The sequence below is a fragment of the Scleropages formosus genome, chromosome 8, assembly GCF_900964775.1.
Source record: "Scleropages formosus chromosome 8, fSclFor1.1, whole genome shotgun sequence".
NCBI classification, from domain to species: domain Eukaryota; kingdom Metazoa; phylum Chordata; class Actinopteri; order Osteoglossiformes; family Osteoglossidae; genus Scleropages; species Scleropages formosus.
In genome coordinates this window covers 31,075,652-31,091,850 of record NC_041813.1, presented here as the reverse complement: position 1 = coordinate 31,091,850, position 16,199 = coordinate 31,075,652, and the positions used below count along the sequence as shown (strand labels likewise).

General features: G+C 50.2%; 4 protein-coding genes across 4 annotated transcripts in view; 2 read left to right on the top strand and 2 right to left on the bottom strand.

The window, feature by feature from the left end:
• Positions 1-727: 727 nt before the first annotated feature.
• On the bottom strand, positions 728-6,465 carry syngr3a (synaptogyrin 3a). The gene is made up of 4 exons (XM_018764370.2): positions 6,216-6,465; positions 2,816-3,050; positions 1,871-2,016; positions 728-1,024 (listed from the first exon to the last, which is right to left on the bottom strand). The coding sequence occupies exons 1-4, from the start codon at positions 6,342-6,344 to the stop codon at positions 794-796; spliced, it is 741 nt and encodes a 246-aa protein (XP_018619886.2). The 5' UTR covers positions 6,345-6,465; the 3' UTR covers positions 728-793.
• Positions 6,466-6,874: 409 nt separating this feature from the next.
• On the bottom strand, positions 6,875-8,503 carry gfer (growth factor, augmenter of liver regeneration (ERV1 homolog, S. cerevisiae)). Its single transcript, XM_029254046.1, has 3 exons — positions 8,225-8,503; positions 7,859-8,073; positions 6,875-7,399 (listed from the first exon to the last, which is right to left on the bottom strand). Exons 1-3 carry the CDS (start codon positions 8,408-8,410, stop codon positions 7,237-7,239), a joined length of 564 nt encoding a protein of 187 aa, XP_029109879.1. The 5' UTR covers positions 8,411-8,503; the 3' UTR covers positions 6,875-7,236.
• A 140-nt stretch (positions 8,504-8,643) lies between these two features.
• Positions 8,644-13,056, top strand: drg2 (developmentally regulated GTP binding protein 2). Its single transcript, XM_018764530.2, has 14 exons — positions 8,644-8,755; positions 8,944-9,024; positions 9,353-9,513; positions 9,721-9,810; positions 10,148-10,208; positions 10,392-10,482; positions 10,776-10,848; positions 10,982-11,072; positions 11,219-11,316; positions 11,605-11,681; positions 11,779-11,867; positions 11,953-12,011; positions 12,568-12,621; positions 12,739-13,056. The coding sequence occupies exons 2-14, from the start codon at positions 8,961-8,963 to the stop codon at positions 12,823-12,825; spliced, it is 1,095 nt and encodes a 364-aa protein (XP_018620046.1). The 5' UTR covers positions 8,644-8,755; positions 8,944-8,960; the 3' UTR covers positions 12,826-13,056.
• Positions 13,057-13,350: 294 nt separating this feature from the next.
• The window catches only part of myo15aa (myosin XVAa), a 32,995-nt gene continuing 30,146 nt past the window's right edge, over positions 13,351-16,199 (top strand). Inside the window, exon 1 of the mRNA XM_029254047.1 lies at positions 13,351-13,584. The gene's annotated coding sequence lies outside the window, so the exon portion shown is untranslated. The remainder of the gene's footprint in view (positions 13,585-16,199) is intronic.

Genomic DNA, 16,199 nt, shown 5'->3' with positions numbered 1-16,199 from the left:
TTGAGTATAGGAAATAAAATAATATATTTATCTAGAGACAGTAAAGATGTTTATATGACACTGCGATATCTATTTACCGAAACAAAATTTCATATTTGGCAGTTCTGATCAGCATAATACTATGTTGGGAGCTGCACCAAATTTAGTCTCCGCACACAGACCCCGACGCTGGAACACCCTGCCAGCTTCTCATGAGACAACGGAAATCTGGCACGTGCCCAGCGAATGTTTGTTTGCTGGATGAAATATTAATCTTGGCCCCTTTTGTTTTGCTGACAGGCGAAAGCGAGCAGTGAGCAGGCCCAGTGTGTTGAGACGGCCTGCTTTGTGTGTGTGTGTGTGTGTGTGTGTGTGTGTGTGTGTGTGTGTGTGTGTGTGTGAGAGTGAGGATGGGATGGGGGGCTGTGTGTCGCCCGTGTCAGAGTGGAGGATGCGGGACAATCCAGAGAGAATGACCACCTCTGGCAGCCTGGACGGTAGCGATCCATATACACACACACACACACACACACACACACACACACACAGAGCTGCAGGACCTGTTGCTGCCGGGAATGAGCGGTGCCACAAAAACACTCGTTGCAATCGCTTTATGTATTCATTTGCATTTCCATGCCCTTAAAGAGTAGATGTTCTGCCTTTGTGTTGAGAAGAACTGAAATAACAGAAGGGAAACGCGGCACGTCCCCGACAACAGACATCCACAGCTGGAACGGCGCCTCGCTCACACACAGCACACGTGTCACGGACGCGTTTCCTCCCGGCTTTTTCTGTGGCTGGGGGAAGGGCTTTGCTAGTAGGTGGGCACCTGGTAGTCCCTGGGGGTGTTCTCCGGGTTAGTGATGGTGGTGGTGGTGGTGGTGTTGGTGGTGAAGGGGGGGGTCTTGTAGATGTCCGGGGCCTCCACGGCGCCGTTGCCCGGGTGGGGCTGGGGCTCGGGCTTGCTGTCCAGGTGGTCCGTGGCGAAGAGGCTCATGTCCGTGCCGAGCAGGTACCGCTGGACGGCCCTCACGGTCAGACCAGCCTTGGACGGGATTAATAGGGTTAGTGAGCGGGAAGAGGGCGCACCTCCCCGAGCGCGAGTGGTTAGAGTGAGCTGCGCGGATAGCTGTTAGCGCAACGCTAATGGGTTAACATATCTGACCGAATGTGACCATCCAGCAACAGCGCATTTGTGCGCAATAATTTAACGGGTTACGCCTGTCAGACAGATTAATGGAAAGGACAGGATGTGAAATGAGCCGGTTCCGTCGGGCGGGAGCAGCCGCTCCTCTTTTCTCTGCGTTTTTTCCCTGCGGTCTGGAAAAAAAATGTGGTCCTAATTGTCTGCGGAGAAGGTTGTTGAATTATTTACCGGGGTGGGGCTCCGGTGCCGCACAGATCGCTCTCTAAGCACATTGCGATTCCAGCCGTACCCGTTTATGTCAATGTTTTACCACGGAGTGTCCGTTCTGAGACGGGCGGTTAGTTCGAACCGATCTCGGTGCGGCAGACTGGGCCCGACGGGGTTAATGTTAGGGTTAGGTCCCGCCAGGCTTTACACTGGAGCACCAGCGACACACTGCTTGGGGACCAGCCTCTGTGTGTCCTCCAAAAAGCCCATGTTTCTAAATCTGTCCAAGGCTAAAAGACAAAGATAAGCCTGCAAACGAGAAAAGATGGTTTTCACAAATTGAGCACAAGTGGGACAAAGGTACTGTCCGTTTGACTACATTAACTGCCGTGTGTTTTTACAGTTGTATATCTCTGTGCTGCCGGAAAAGTGCAGATTTCCCTCAGCTGGCTGTGGCTCGTTTGAAGATTGACATGGGACCCGAGTGTGAGCCAAGGGGAACCCCTCTCCCAGGGGTACCAGCACTCCACTACTCACCCAGGTGATGATGGAGAAGAAGGAGAAGGCTATGGCAGCCCGTGCTGCATCTGCACCCTGTGCCAGCGGCAGTTCCTTGGGCGAAGTGCGCTGCCACTGATTGGCCAGGAAGCAGAAGCCGACAAACCAGAGGAACGTCCAAAGGCCTGGTGAGGGGAAGGAAGAACCAACCTTCTCAGAGCACATTTGCTTCATACCGTGTTCCCGTCAGTCCTCTAGCAGAGACGTTCCTCAGCACCGTCTGTCTCTTTAAACAGGTCTACACGGGAAGGATCTCTTCTGACCCTTAGCGCACTCGCTCGACCCACACGACCCTCAACCACCTTTACAGTTCTTGTGTAATGTTCCCGGAGGCACTACATCGCCAAAGAAAGAACCGATTAGCAAACGCCTTCAGTAGAAACAGTAAGACCGAGTATGTGGTCGAGTCCGATTATTGCGCAACGCATATGTGAAAAGACTGTGGGGTCGAGGAGAGCTGGGTTTAGCGCGCACCGACTGGGGCCTGAGAGTACCGCGGTACAGCTGCTCTCAAAACCTGCATTTTGTTTTCCTGCAAGACTGAGGTAACTGAGATAATAGATGGCTGCTGAGTCTTCTGAACATCCTGCCACAAGGTACCAGAAAGCAGAGTCACTGTGAGTAAAGAGCTTATCGGTTTGATGCATCTGAACCGGAATTTACCGCTGCTGTTACCAGAAATACTATAAATCCATGGATATAGTGTGGAATTTATCTGCAGTGAGGCAGCAGGTGGCGTAGTGATTACAGCACTATTCAAGGTTGGACTTTTGAAGTCTAGGTCTGATGTTTTCAGAAGCTTGATATATCTTGACTGGCTACATAAGTGGGCAGGATTTGGTGTCGTTTTAAGGAATCCGTCCTCAGCTCTTCGAACCCTGGGCCTGTTTCTGCTGACAAGGAACCTCAGGTAGGAAAACTCACCTGAGAAAGCAATCTCCACGAGCACGGCCCTCTTCCTGTCCTTCACGCTGCTAATCTGCGGGAAATAAACGTCCAGGGCGAAGAAGAAGATGCTGGCCAGGAAGGCGATGACTCCCACGGCGATTCCGTAGTTGCAGGCGTCGTAGTTCTTGTTGAAGATGCAGTGCAGACGTTCGCTCCCGTTGTTGACGTAGCCCTCGTTGACAATGGAGCCAAACACCACCATGGAGAAGATCTGTGAGGAGGGAGACAGGACTGTGGGGTCAGAACTCAGACGGTAAAGAAACTGGATCTGCGGGGAAAGGTCCCAAAAGAGGCCCTGCTGTTGTACCTTTCCGGAAAATGCATCCAGAAATGCTCCGGTTTGCATCCGGCAGCGTGAAGTGTGTGGAAGGGGGGAAAAACCTGGAGAGCTCATTTGAGCGCGACCCTCATTGCTTTCACTTTTCGCAGATCCCTTCACTAAAAGAGAGCACAGGATGCGCACGACTGGAGGGCGGTGCTGGCGGCAGGACCACGGTACGTACTGAGAGTGCATAAATGCTGTTCTTAATAACCCACGTTGGGGGGATGTGTTCAGATGGTTTCTCGTGCCCCGCAGCACCAAGAGCACGGACATGGCGCCTGGAGGCGGAGCGCGGTCACAGGTCTGCATGGGCCTCCCACTTCTTGCACGTAGGTGTGTGCGTGCGTGTGTGTGCGTGTGTTTGCGTGTGTGCGTGCGCACGTTTACAGCCCTTGGGGGTTTAGCTGGTTGCTCTTAGCTTCACTTTGTGCCTTGGTGTTATTCACACTCCTGAAAAATTTAGGGATCCCAAATGTAGCTGCTCACTGTTATATCTCACAGACCAGTGTAACCTGCTCGCTCATCTCGAGCTGCAACATATTCACTCGCTGTTTATATCGAGTGTGAGATATATAGTATAAGTACTATAGCTCATATTCTCCACTGACTTTTGAAGTTTACAAGTTGAGGGGAATTACTGTTAAAACGGCTTTTTTCCCGTGGAGTTTGTGAAGAGCTGGAATTTTGGTTGCCATGGAAACAGCAGACATTCAGTACAGGATGCGGAGAAGTAGGGTTGGATCAGGAGGGAAAGAGCTGAGATTTGTTTAAGAGATTGCATTGCAAACGTCACTGCTTCGTCCAGTCTTCTCCTGACTTTATGAAGTCGTTGGTATGATGATAAACATCGAGCTGTTGCCATGACAACAAGCGAATTACAGAGACCAGACCGTGATGCTGGCGGTCGAGCGTCCAGCTGAGATGTAACACAGCACACGCAATGAGAGACATTAGGAAGGTGCATGCCAGCGAGCGGGGACTCGATCGCTCTGAATCCCAGAGCCTGGTCCTGCGCCAGCTTATCTTAGGTAGCCGGAGACCTCCCGTACTTTCTGCAGCAGTGCATCATGGGAAATCAGCGCTAGCAGCTAATCCTTTGTAGTGCAGCGAAACACCATGACAGGCCTTTCCATTTGTGCATCACTAGAGAGATAGATCTTGCCCTTGGAGGGGGAGGGGGTTGCAAGAAGGGGGTGGGGCTTCCTCACACTCCTTCCAGTAGCAGCACTACAGCCAGCCAATGAAAACCATTGTTAAGTGATGATACAGAAGGCATAAAAAGCAGAATAAAGATAAAAGGTGAACAGCCTACATCAATGTATACAATGTATTTGAGCATTAACACTGAGGACGTTAATTTTTATATCGATCCGACCGACATGGGAGACCAATATGGGTAAAATGACCGTATACCAGAGAGATGTGGGCCACAAGCCGGGTCCCCAGCATGGGAAGAGGCAGCGAGCACAGAGCCGTCCGTGAGCCCACTGGATATGAGGCCTGTGCCACATTCATGGGCAAACACATCTTATCTGGCAGCAGGAGAAATGGAATAAGTGGGAAATGAGGGAAGAGAACCAGGGTGCGTCCTCTCCTGAACCCGGGACGGGGTGGGGGTGTCGGGGAGTGTTTGGGAGGCAACCGCCCGATCGAGTGACCCCAGGCTTTCGGGGCTCTCGGTAAACTCTCGGTGCAACTGCTCATGGTGTAAATGTTCAGACACCGTGACTTATGATCATGGCCGGATCAGCCTTTACACAGCCGCTACTCCGGCATTGTACGTAAATGTTTGTGTACCTTTAAAAAATGAAAAATTCTTTGTATGAAGGTGATCAGGATTAGTCTATCCTGAGTTTTACACACCTACTGGTGCCATGAACATCGTGCATAAAGTGGAAGGAAACAAACTAGGTTTACTTAGAATCACATGTGTGCAACTATGTCTCTTTCTCCTAACTAATGAACAAATTGTATTTTCTCCGAGATGTACGTCGCTTTGGAGAAAAGCATCTGCTAAATGAATAAAAGCAAATGTTAATGTAAACGTAACTCAGCTTCCCTACAGTACCAGGGCTGCTGTGGCCAAACAAGGGGCTTGTCTCGTCACGTGACCGGTCCGATTAACGCTCCACGCTTTAAATACGTCTATTACTTCATGCTTTGCTTTGATATTTCCTTTTTTTTTCTATTACACAACATATTGTGTGTGTATGTATATTTAAACGGTGCACATCTATATTTTCTGGCGCATTTCGCCAGTGGGAATATACTGTATGCATGAATGGCGCGTGCCGGGCTCACAGGCTAATCAATTGATTAATTGGTTGTCCCCTCCGAGTGACCATGTGAGATCCGAGATGTGGGTGGAAGCCACCTCACGGGTCATATGACGGGCCGCATATGATGCCGAGCCCTCGTGCCCCCTACGGTGTGACCAGATGTTATGATACCGGAATATTATTACTGTACATATCATTTGCGGCGCGGTGAAGGCGAAATACTCTGGTTTATTATATTTTCTAAAGTTCGGCACCAGCTGATCGAGTTTAAAGCAAAACGACGGATGAGAGAATTTCAAGGCCGAAAAATGATTAGAACATGAAAAAGGAAATATTCAAAGACCTGGCAGGAGACAAAAACGAGCGAAATCGTGCGCAATAAAAGTGAGGGAGAGACGCGACGCAACTGGAGAGGAAAATGAGAAAGTGGCTGAATTATGTACGAACAGGGATGTTTCGGGAAATGTACAGAAAGCGGGTAAAACAATGTACGTTTACACGTGAGGACACGAGACGAGCCGAGCGGCGGAGATGAAAGGGGGAGAAGCGAAACAAATAACATTAGTGTTGCCATGGAAATGAATGATGGTGTTACGGTGAAAAACGGTACAATGAAAATTTCTCCATGGAAATAGAGGACGTTACTATGGTAAATGTTGCATTTTAAACGGTGTAATGCTCCGTCATCGCAGGGCGCCGCTTCCTTTGTTTGTGTGCGGCGCTTTGATGATTTTATTATGATTATGATTATGATTATAAAAAGAGCGCGTCTCACCCAGGCCAGCACCCGGAGGATGGTCTGCGGCTGTCGGATGAAGGAGACCGGGTCGAAGGCACCGCCAGCGCGCCCGGCCCCGAAGGAGCCCGTAGGCGTAGCCGCCGAGCGCGTCGCTCCCGCGTCCATCGGGCACACGTTCGCACCGACACACACACGCCGATACACACACGGACGGCGACTGACACGCTGACACCGTCCCCGACACACACTGCTTCTCGCGCCGCTGCCGAGCCTCCCCAGCCGAGGTGAACACCCACCGTGCGCGTGCACAGTGAGCGCGCCCCCGCCCAACGACTGCGCGCGCCCACGCCGCGCGCCCCTCTGCTCCTGCGCAGAAATCCGAGGCTAAGGCTGTGTTGGGGTGCGAAGCGTGGGGTTCGAACCCGTCTCAGATGGAGGGTCCTCCCCTCGTGGGAAGCACGCTCGAGCAGGAGGGGGGCGAACAGCAGGGGGCGCGGTGGTTGCAGCTGTGGCCTCGCCCTCGGGGGACGAAGCGTAAAGTACTTGCTCGGAAAAGTTACCGGGCTGTGTAAAGGGGTAAATCAGTGTATCAATCTCCCCTTGGCGGTAGGTCGTCTCGCAATGAAGAAATAAAGACGCGAGACTTGGAAGAGGCGTGTGTAATGACACAGTGCCGTGTGTAGCCCCCAGGAGAGTGTGTTAGTGTGTAAATTCCACAGATGAAGATCAAGTCGAAAGAAAATGTGCTTTTATGTTCCAGGAGGAGAAAGAAAGAGCATTTTTACAATACGGAATAAGGAGTGAAAGAGCACGACTGAAAAAAAGGAGACAACAGCGTACACGTGCAGTACTTCCACCTCAGACTGAGGTACGTTTTCTTTTATGACACACACACACACACACACACACACACACACTTTTCCGCATGATCACACACATCGCGGCCGTCGGTGTTCTCGGGCCCGTGACGTCATCGACGGGCCCCTTCAGGTACGAAACTGTCCCACCGCCAAGCGCAGCAGAGATGTGTGTGTCGCGCGGCTCGTCCGTCCGTCCGTCAGTCGCACGAGCCGTCCTTCCAGCCGTCCCTCCAGCGCTCGTCCACCCTGGAACAGTCGAACTCGGCTTTTCCCAGGCGCCCGTTGATGGCGTTGTGGAGGCGGCACAGCCACTGCGACAGGTTGTGTTGACTGCTCACGTCCGGCTCGTTGGTTCGCAACCTGCGGGGGGGGGCGCGAGGACGAGAGACGAGAGTGAGGAATCGCCGAGGACGTGGGTTCGATGCCCGCTCAGTCTGTGCGCTCCCACTGGCAGCGGCTGCGTGAGTTGGCTCCGGTTTCCTCACACAGTCCCAAGACCTGCTGTTAGGCTGGTGACTGGAAGTCGCTAATTGTGCCTGGAGAGCGGTGTATGAGCCCCGCCCCCCCCCAACACACACACTGCGCGGTGTCATCAGCACCAGGGTGATTTACTCTGCTCGTACTGTACACCGCCTACAGGGGGCGCCTCATCCACACACCAGCAGAACACACTCTCCCTCTGTCACTCACACACACACTGGGGCAGCACGTGACTGGCTGGTGGTGTGTGTGCGTGCCACCGAGTGCGTCGTGCTTCACGGCACGCGCACCAAAAAACAACAACAACAACAACAAGACGGTTTTCACGTGGGACTCGACCTCGATCTCAGGTCCTCCGCGCACTCCTCGCAGGGGAAGACCTTGGAGAAGAGGCCGATGAACTGCCTCATGTCCTGCTGCTGCCGCTCCGTGGGGCTGTCGGGGTAATACGCCGCCATCGTGTGCAGGAAGGACCACGTGCTCCTGCCCAGCTCCTCCCGGTCCAGGGGACACTCCGGCGGCGGCCGCTCGCGGGCCTCTGGGTCACGACCCACCTGGTCGGGGTGCACAGGCCCAGTCGCTCCACACAGTCACCGTTCCGTTCATCGCTCACCGGCGGCGGTGTCCCGCCCGTGTTCGGCAGCTGTCAGTCAGTCAGTCAGTGTCACCGCCGCCCCGGCCGGCGCTGCGCTGCGCTGCGCTCACCTGCTGCTGCTGCTGCTGCTGCTGCTTCTCCTTCTGCATCTTCATCCAGGACCTGAAGTCCGTACAAGCCCTGCACGGCTTCTTCTGCTGCTGACCCGGGGCCTCCTGTCCTCTGGCGGGGACGCTCCCAAGCGCCGCGAACTCGCCGTGATGCGGCGACGCGTCCGATTCTCTGGAAGCGGCCATGTTTCTAAGTGCATTGTGGGACGGGATTAAATAAGACCCAGTTGTCTCTAATTAAAGGAAAAGAGGGGAGAAAAAAAAACAGCGGAAAGCAAGATCGGTGCACGGACTTTAGCAAGTTTCGGTTTCCTGGTGAACCAATCCGAAATGTAACAGTCAACGGTCGTTTTTAAATAATACTACAGTAGTTGTACTCCGGAACGACGTATGTTCTCAGTACTTGTTTCCGCCGGGACCGGTTGCGCGTGGGACTCGCTTCCGCTTAATGATGTCATTTGCTGCGTGCTGCTGAGTTGAGTCGCTAACAGAAGTGATCTTTTCTTTCTTTTCGCGTCGCATGCGATTCAGGTAAAGTGTTTTGTTCAATGTAAAAACTGCCATTTGTGCGAAGTGATATTGTGTGGCGGCATGTGACTGGTTTACCGATGTGCTTTTGCTGTTAGTTTGCCGGCAACTTGCTGCTGCTGCTAGGTCGGCTAACTGGAAAGTGCTTCATTTTCCCCCAAAATCTGATCGAAACGCTGCTTTTAACACAGCCCGTTTTCCACTGAAGATGGGGATCTTAGAGAAGATAGCAGAAATCGAGAAGGAAATCTCACGAACCCAGAAAAACAAAGGTAGGAGTGTGTGTGTGCGCGCAGAGAGATGCCCAGCCAGCGCTTCCTTCCGGCAAGTTTTGCAGAATCGCCGGTTTGAAAAAGTAGTGTTTTTGTTTACTACTTGATCTCTCCAACGTGAACATGTCTGTCAGTGCTCCTCAGTAAAAATGTTTGCACAAGACTTTCCAGGGACCAGTTCACTGGAGCCGGGGGCCAAGGCGGTGAAGCTCTGTGTGTGTGTGTGTGTGTGTGTGTGTGTGTGTGTGTGTGTGTGTGTGTGTGTGTGTGTGTGTGTGTCCGTCCCTCACGGTGTTACTCTGCCTGTACGTGTTTTCCTTGCCTGTAGCCACCGAGTACCACCTGGGTTTGCTGAAGGCTAAACTTGCCAAGTACAGAGCCCAGCTGCTGGAGCCGTCAAAATCGGCCGGGGCCAAAGGAGAGGGATTCGATGTCATGAAGTCCGGAGACGCCCGGGTTGCGCTCATTGGCTTCCCGTCTGTGGGCAAGGTGAGCGGCGAGGTGCCGGAAATGGGTCCCGCCTGCATGCCGAGCCGCCTTTTTCCAACCTTTATTAACAGTCCCGCTCACGGGGCTTAAATTTGCACCTTTGGTTGTAAGCCCGCGCTTGTTACTCAGTGCGCGTGTGTCTCTTTGGGTTTGCGTTCACGTCGGCTTCCCGTTGCGTGTGTCCTCGTGCCGCCCCCTTCCGTTCAGTCTACCTTCTTGAGCCTGATGACGTCGACGGAGAGCGAGGCGGCGTCCTACGAGTTCACCACACTCACCTGCATCCCCGGAGTTATTGAGGTACCGGCTCCTTTCCTTTCGCCGCTTCATGATGTCTTTAACCGTGACCGTCACTTAAAAACTTACAGGAGACAGTATGTATTACGGCGATAAGCACGAGTAAAATAATCGGAACAAAAGTGAGCAAATAGCCTCGTTGACAATCTACTTAATAATAATCAGTTGGCCAGCTGCCAGCAAAGGAGCGAAAGACAAAAATTGATGTCAGACTGGAGACGATAAACCTGTAGTGGGGTCCGCGGTCTACGGTACATAATTTGGAGTAAATTAGGCCATGCCTGCGGGCGTCTCTCTACTGTGTTGTGGGTAATTTAATGCTGTGTCTGGTTACTTCTAGTACAAAGGTGCCAACATCCAGCTTCTAGACTTGCCTGGAATCATTGAAGGCGCCGCCCAAGGTACGAGAGCCGTTGTCCTGGCTTCAGCCGATGTTTTTTGCGGCAGTATATTTATTTCCGTTGAATCGCTTCCCTATAATGTTCCTCACTGTAATTCTCGTAATCCTTGTTTTCGTTACAAATCGCCGTCCTACATGAGGCTGCGCTGTGACTCCTGAGTGCTGTGCTGCTCATCCCCTGCAGGGAAGGGTCGAGGAAGGCAGGTCATCGCCGTGGCCAGAACCGCAGACGTGGTCATCATGATGCTGGATGCTACGAAAGGCGACGTTCAGAGGTGACCTTTACATTGGGCTCCATCTGCGTGTAGACGTTTTCTGAATTCGACACACCTCTTACTGTCTTGCTGGCACCAAGCTGCGCGAACTATGTGCGATTTGCACGCTTTTTGCACTCCTGTAGTTGTATAAACGTTGTGCTTTTTTAAGTCAGTTACCTCTGCTGCTATGTTGGCGTACGCGTGCTGCTGTAACTCGTACACATTCTTTCAGGATCAGTACGCTCTCTGTGTGTGTGTGTGTGTGTGTGTGTGTGTGTGTGTCCCGTTTTCTAATTGCATTCATCATAAAGGGCGCTTCTGGAGAAGGAGCTGGAATCCGTAGGGATCCGACTTAACCGGTTGAAACCAAACATTTACTTCAAGGTGAGTAGAATTTAACAGACGTTACGGTATAAATGATGCGCGATCCAGTGTGACGCCCACTTTATGTTCTGAAACACTGTTGGCATTCTGTCCACTTCAGCTTTTTCAGACTTCCACGTTTTTTGTGTTGCAGCCCAAGAAATGCGGTGGACTTTCCTACAACTCGACAGTGCCCCTCACGCACTGTTCCGAGAAACTGGTGCAGCTCATTCTGCACGAATATAGTATCCTTTCCCAAGGCCCCACCGGTGAATTCCCATGATGCACACCGTGCCAATAGCAGCTTTGTGCTCCAGGCTTTAGCACAGGGATATGTGTGGAAATTGAAACATCGCACCATGTGCGGGATGTTAACCTTGACATTTCTGCGAAATCTTCAATGCGGAGGTTTTGTTCAGAGAGGACTGCACGCCTGACGAGTTCATCGACGTCATCGTCGGAAACAGAGTTTACATGCCGTGTTTGTATGTAAGTAGAAGCCATAAACACATGCACACGCGTGGATCGATGTTTTGCGCGATAATGCACTTTCCAAAAGCTGCGTTATTTCAATATTAGTATAATTAAATAAGTATTTAGTATTGATATAGTATTTATGGTGTACTGGAAAGAGGCGTTGCAGGAGATCGGGCTGTATGAGCTCATGAGAAAGGAAAGCCTCTTGTACACGGAGCACCAGCCTTCTTCACCTCGACTGAGGGGAACTATTTGCACACGTGGAGCGTGGACTGTGGGATGAGTTACTGTTCTTTGCAGGTGTACAACAAAGTGGACCAGATCTCCATGGAGGAGGTGGATCGCTTGGCCCGGAAATCCCACAGCGTGGTCATCAGGTGAGTGAGCGTAACCAAATGGAGTCTGGGTTTGAACTAGGGTTGAGCAGCCGTGCATCACTGAAGCGCACTTTTTTTTTTTTTTTTAATTTTACAGTTGTGGCATGGACCTGAACCTTGACTACCTTCTGGAGAAGTTGTGGGAGTACCTGGCATTGATCTGCATCTACACCAAGAAGAGAGGAGGTCAGTCTTCCCCGCCCAGTGTCACCTGATGGCTCAATGTAGATTTTTACATTTGCATAAATAATGCAGTCTTTCTGGCTTTCAGAGCGACCGGATTTTGGAGATGCCATAATCATGAGGAGAGGAGCCACCGTGGAGCACGTGGTACGTTTTCCAGTCCCGCTTCTTTGTTAATTCATCCACCAAACATACTGGCGCATCAGCGGTGTGCTCATGACTGTCCAGGTGAATAAGGATGGGGACACACTCATCCCTTACGCAATGGAAAAATGCTGTAGTGTCTATGAGAACATTTACCCTCAGTACTGTCAGTCTGGCAGTTTTCTAGTGCCGTGTACCGTTACCATGGAAACGGTGACCGTAAACTGGTCAAGTTCGAGTGGTGCTGGTTGGACTATGGAACCAGCACACTGTCATTTTCAACCAATGAGAAGGTTAGATTAATGTATAAAATACAGCGGAAATAGTACATTCAGTGGTAAATCTTAGCAATAATGTGTAAACGTGGCACTTTTTTCTTTTCTTTTAGGTAAAGTGAAGCATTGACAGTATCCCCACACTAGTACAATCAAAGTACAAAGTACATGTCACATGTCCAGAGAAGATCTTGTGAACTTAATGTCATAAATGTCCGTAACAGGGCACGTCTGTTCGGCTCTCGGAAACATGATTTCAGTTCGTTTTTCTTTTTGTCTTCCAGTGTCATCGAATTCACAGATCACTTGCGAGCCAGTTCAAGTACGCACTCGTCTGGGTGAGTTCTGTGCGTGTGTGTGTGTGTGTGTGTGTGTGTGTGTGTGAGAGAGAGAAGGATCCTGTCCCACGTGCTGTCGCTGCCCTTCCCTTACTCTGTGTGCGCGCACGCTTTCAGGGGACGAGCACCAAGTACAGTCCGCAGAGGGTGGGCCTCACGCACGTGATGGAGCACGAGGACGTCATCCAGATCGTGAAGAAGTGAGGCGCGCCGCTGCGTGTGTGTCGCCGCAGTGACCGAGAGTGAAAACTAATAAACAAGATGAGCGTGAGGGAACTTTTGCCACAAAGTTCGCTCTGTGTTGTGTGTGTGTGTGTGTGTGTGTGTGTGTGTGTGAGTGAGAGAGGGGGGGAAACGGACAGAGTGAGTCTCCTGGAGTGCATGAAAACTTCCTTTTAAACGACAAATAAAAGAGGCGAGAGGAGCCCTGTCTGTGCTTCATATTACTGTCTTTTATTTGTTTTTTGTGGCCAGAAGGAGTCGGGTTTTCGTGGTGAAAGTTTCGCTGAAGTAACGGTCGGACACGCGTCACGAACATACATAGTAAATAAATTACTCGTCTCCCAGGTACAGACTGAAGCGAATCGCATCATTGAGCCCCAGATGTCGAGACGAGTCCTTCACTCCACTTAAATCACCAGAGGAACATGAACGCATATCATATCGTACTGTGTAGTATAACCGGCATAAGGCCGCGTTCTTCCTTTCATGTTCCCGCCGCGTCGTCAGCGCGGCACCTGTGCTGTGAGCGCGAGCGCGTGTCCGAACGCCCGCGTGCCCCAGTCACGACCAATAGGAGCCCTTAAAATGTCTGCGAGTTGCGGAGAGGAGCTTCGTCACCCTCCCTTCCTGTCCCGTGCGGTTCGCTTCGGTCCAGTGATTCCGTTTCTCGGCGGAGGGAGCTGCCGGACGGGCGCCCCGACATGACGCAGCGGCTCCGCCTGACGGGACGGTGGGATCACGGTAGGACCCCCCCCCCCGCTGGCTTCGCGCAGTCGCGCGTGTTTGGACCCTTACCGGTTGAAGGTTCGTTCAGGCGGGTGGGGGCACGTGCCTCTCTGTCCTCACGAGCTGTAATGAGGCGTTTTCGCGTGTCGCCGGTAACTTTTTAGGTCACGTGACCTCCGCTGGAGGAAAAGTTGTGAGCTCAAAATGTGAATATATTAGCATTAGCTTAACTCACGGTAAAGCGAGTAGAGGCGTTAAATTTTGATGACACCACGTCTGTCTGCTCAAATACTGGCACCTTCCTCCGCCCGGGAGCTGACCACACACGCACACACACAGAGTAACCGGCTGCTTGGCGATTCCAGCCAGTTGTACGTAACCGTTAACGTACCTAGGCTGAAGGTGTTCGGTTCGTGACCCGCAGCCAGCAGGTGAGGTGGTCTCATGGTCACATCCTCCACCTCGTCCTCGAAGGCACTGGGAGCCCAGGGTTGAGTCCCACATGCTGCTGTAACAGCCTTGATGAAGGTTCAGCAACCGGTCCGATATGGTAAATGCGCTGTAAATCAGCGGAAATAACGCTGCTGCTGAGGAGGAAAGTGTCACATGAGGAGTTATTAGGTTAATGATGTCGCACTCTAGTTTTCACCTGTTTCTCACTCTGGTCTTCACCTGGTGTAGATGAGCGATTCAACAACAGTTTGCCTTCGTGTGCATTCAGTCAGTGTATTCTTCTCTTCCTTAAAGCACCTGCTTATGCTGTATAAGCAGAGCAGACACGGCAGAAGTGGGGGAAACTGAGCCGAAACCTGTAGGTTGCTGGTTCAGAACCCGTTTGCCACCGCTGTTGTAAAACGACCGAGCAAGACACTTACCTTGAATTACTGCAGAAGAAGAACCCTGCTGTAAAAATGGGTCGAATCTGCATACTCATTTGGGTAAAGGTGTCAGCTAATCATCATAATAATAATAATAATAATAATAATAATAAGAAGAAGAAGAAGAAGAAGAAGAAGAAATGCCACTCATGAAATTTGAGATTTAGTGAAGCTGTTCAGGCCGAAAACTGAGCTGAAACACAAGTGATGTAAACCTGCAGCTCACTGGCTGTTTGTGCCAAATCATTATTATTATTATTATTATTATTATTATTGCCACTTGCAAGTACTCACCTGCGCAGTAAAAACACTGCGGTCTTTTGGCCACGAGTTGGCGCCACAGTTGCGTTTCCCACCTCACCGACAGAAGAAGTACTGTACTGTACATCCCTCGTGCCCTAATTTATTACCCATATTCTTTATTACTGTGTGTGTTTGAGGGAGCAGCCAGGCGTCATAAACAACTTTTTAACAAATTACCACCACGTTTCATCCACTTTCATTGTCCAACCAACTGTACAATTGTATTTTTTACATTTATATTTGGTGAACATTCCAATTTCTGAGATTTACTTTTGCTACAGAGAACGTAATTGCAATTTATTATTTTCTAATTGTGATTCTAATCATGTGAAAAGGGAAGTGTTGACATCGCAGCAGGATGTAAATGTACATCGAGAACACAATAAAGGCCATTTGCACGAGGCCGAAGGGAGCTGGGATCCCTCTGGGTATTTTTAGAATTTTCTGATGAATTTTTAATTAATTTGCAGTGGTTCACAGTGGACTGAATACAGACGGGCCATTAAGTATTGATGACTGCCTGTGTCATGAACTTTTAGAATATTAACAAGTCATCAATGAATTAGCGCAATTCGTTCAAGTGATGTCAGCAAACATGCCGCTGCTCGAGAGGCACAGAGAAACAAACAATACACAAATACACAGATTTCAGTTCTGTTTCATGAATTATACGAATATGCTGGAGCTCAGTTTGCTTGGCAGACTAAAAAAATTAACGACCATTAAAAAAAACACACAGAAAAAAACAGCTCAAGTTTTCAAACTGGAAACAAATTCCTTTTGTGTTTAATGTACCAGATTTATGTGTGTGCAGTTTGTCCTTTGTGCTTTCGAATACGGTGCTTTTGGGCACCGATTCAAGACATTTATTTCATCTGGAAGGAAAAGAAAGGAAAGTACAGTTTTTTTTTTGTTTTTTTTTTTTTTGCTAACTTCATAACTTGATAACACAACATAATGACAACATTGAAGCATCTTGTACCATTTCTGTATAGTGCTGCTTCAAAGTCTGTGAACTCCCACCAAAGGTCACACATAAATGATGAAACCTCCGTTTACCCAAACTGCTCCTTGCTTTTGTAAAAGAAATTATTTGTACACGGAGATTCTGCAGAATTTCTAGGAGGTGATGCATGAGAACAGTAACAGCTAAATAAAAACAAGTCGGAAAAGAAGCGAACTCTCGCTGACAGCTCGGCAGCCGGGAGGTTACAGTTCACAAAAACAGCTTAAGAGATGCATTTATTGCATGAAATGTGATGTACAATTGAAATTCTGACAGTAAACACATCTTTATCACACTGGTAGAACTTGTTTGGGCAAGACCGCATCTAGTCTGGTCGTCCGTGGTTAAAAGCAACGAGTCTAAGTCAGAGTCTGATCGTAAGGAGTGAAAAAGTTTCTCAATAAGCCGTGCATCATATTGTCAGCAAATGCGGTCGTCGCAGT

Excerpts from the sequence above, each read along its gene's own strand:
- syngr3a (XM_018764370.2), bottom strand. The coding sequence starts at position 6,344 with ATGGACGCGGGAGCGACGCGCTCGGCGGCTACGCCTACGGGCTCCTTC. Across the intron at positions 3,051-6,215 it reads TCCTCCGGGTGCTGGCCTGG|ATCTTCTCCATGGTGGTGTT; the intron begins GTGAGACGCGCT and ends CCCTCCTCACAG. Across the intron at positions 1,025-1,870 it reads TCTTCTCCATCATCACCTGG|GCTGGTCTGACCGTGAGGGC; the intron begins GTGAGTAGTGGA and ends ATCCCGTCCAAG.
- gfer (XM_029254046.1), bottom strand. The coding sequence starts at position 8,410 with ATGGCCGCTTCCAGAGAATCGGACGCGTCGCCGCATCACGGCGAGTTC. Across the intron at positions 8,074-8,224 it reads AGCAGCAGCAGCAGCAGCAG|GTGGGTCGTGACCCAGAGGC; the intron begins GTGAGCGCAGCG and ends CACCCCGACCAG. Across the intron at positions 7,400-7,858 it reads GCGGAGGACCTGAGATCGAG|GTTGCGAACCAACGAGCCGG; the intron begins GTCGAGTCCCAC and ends CCCCCCCCGCAG.
- drg2 (XM_018764530.2), top strand. The coding sequence starts at position 8,961 with ATGGGGATCTTAGAGAAGATAGCAGAAATCGAGAAGGAAATCTCACGA. Across the intron at positions 9,514-9,720 it reads GCTTCCCGTCTGTGGGCAAG|TCTACCTTCTTGAGCCTGAT; the intron begins GTGAGCGGCGAG and ends CCTTCCGTTCAG. Across the intron at positions 10,483-10,775 it reads ACGAAAGGCGACGTTCAGAG|GGCGCTTCTGGAGAAGGAGC; the intron begins GTGACCTTTACA and ends TTCATCATAAAG.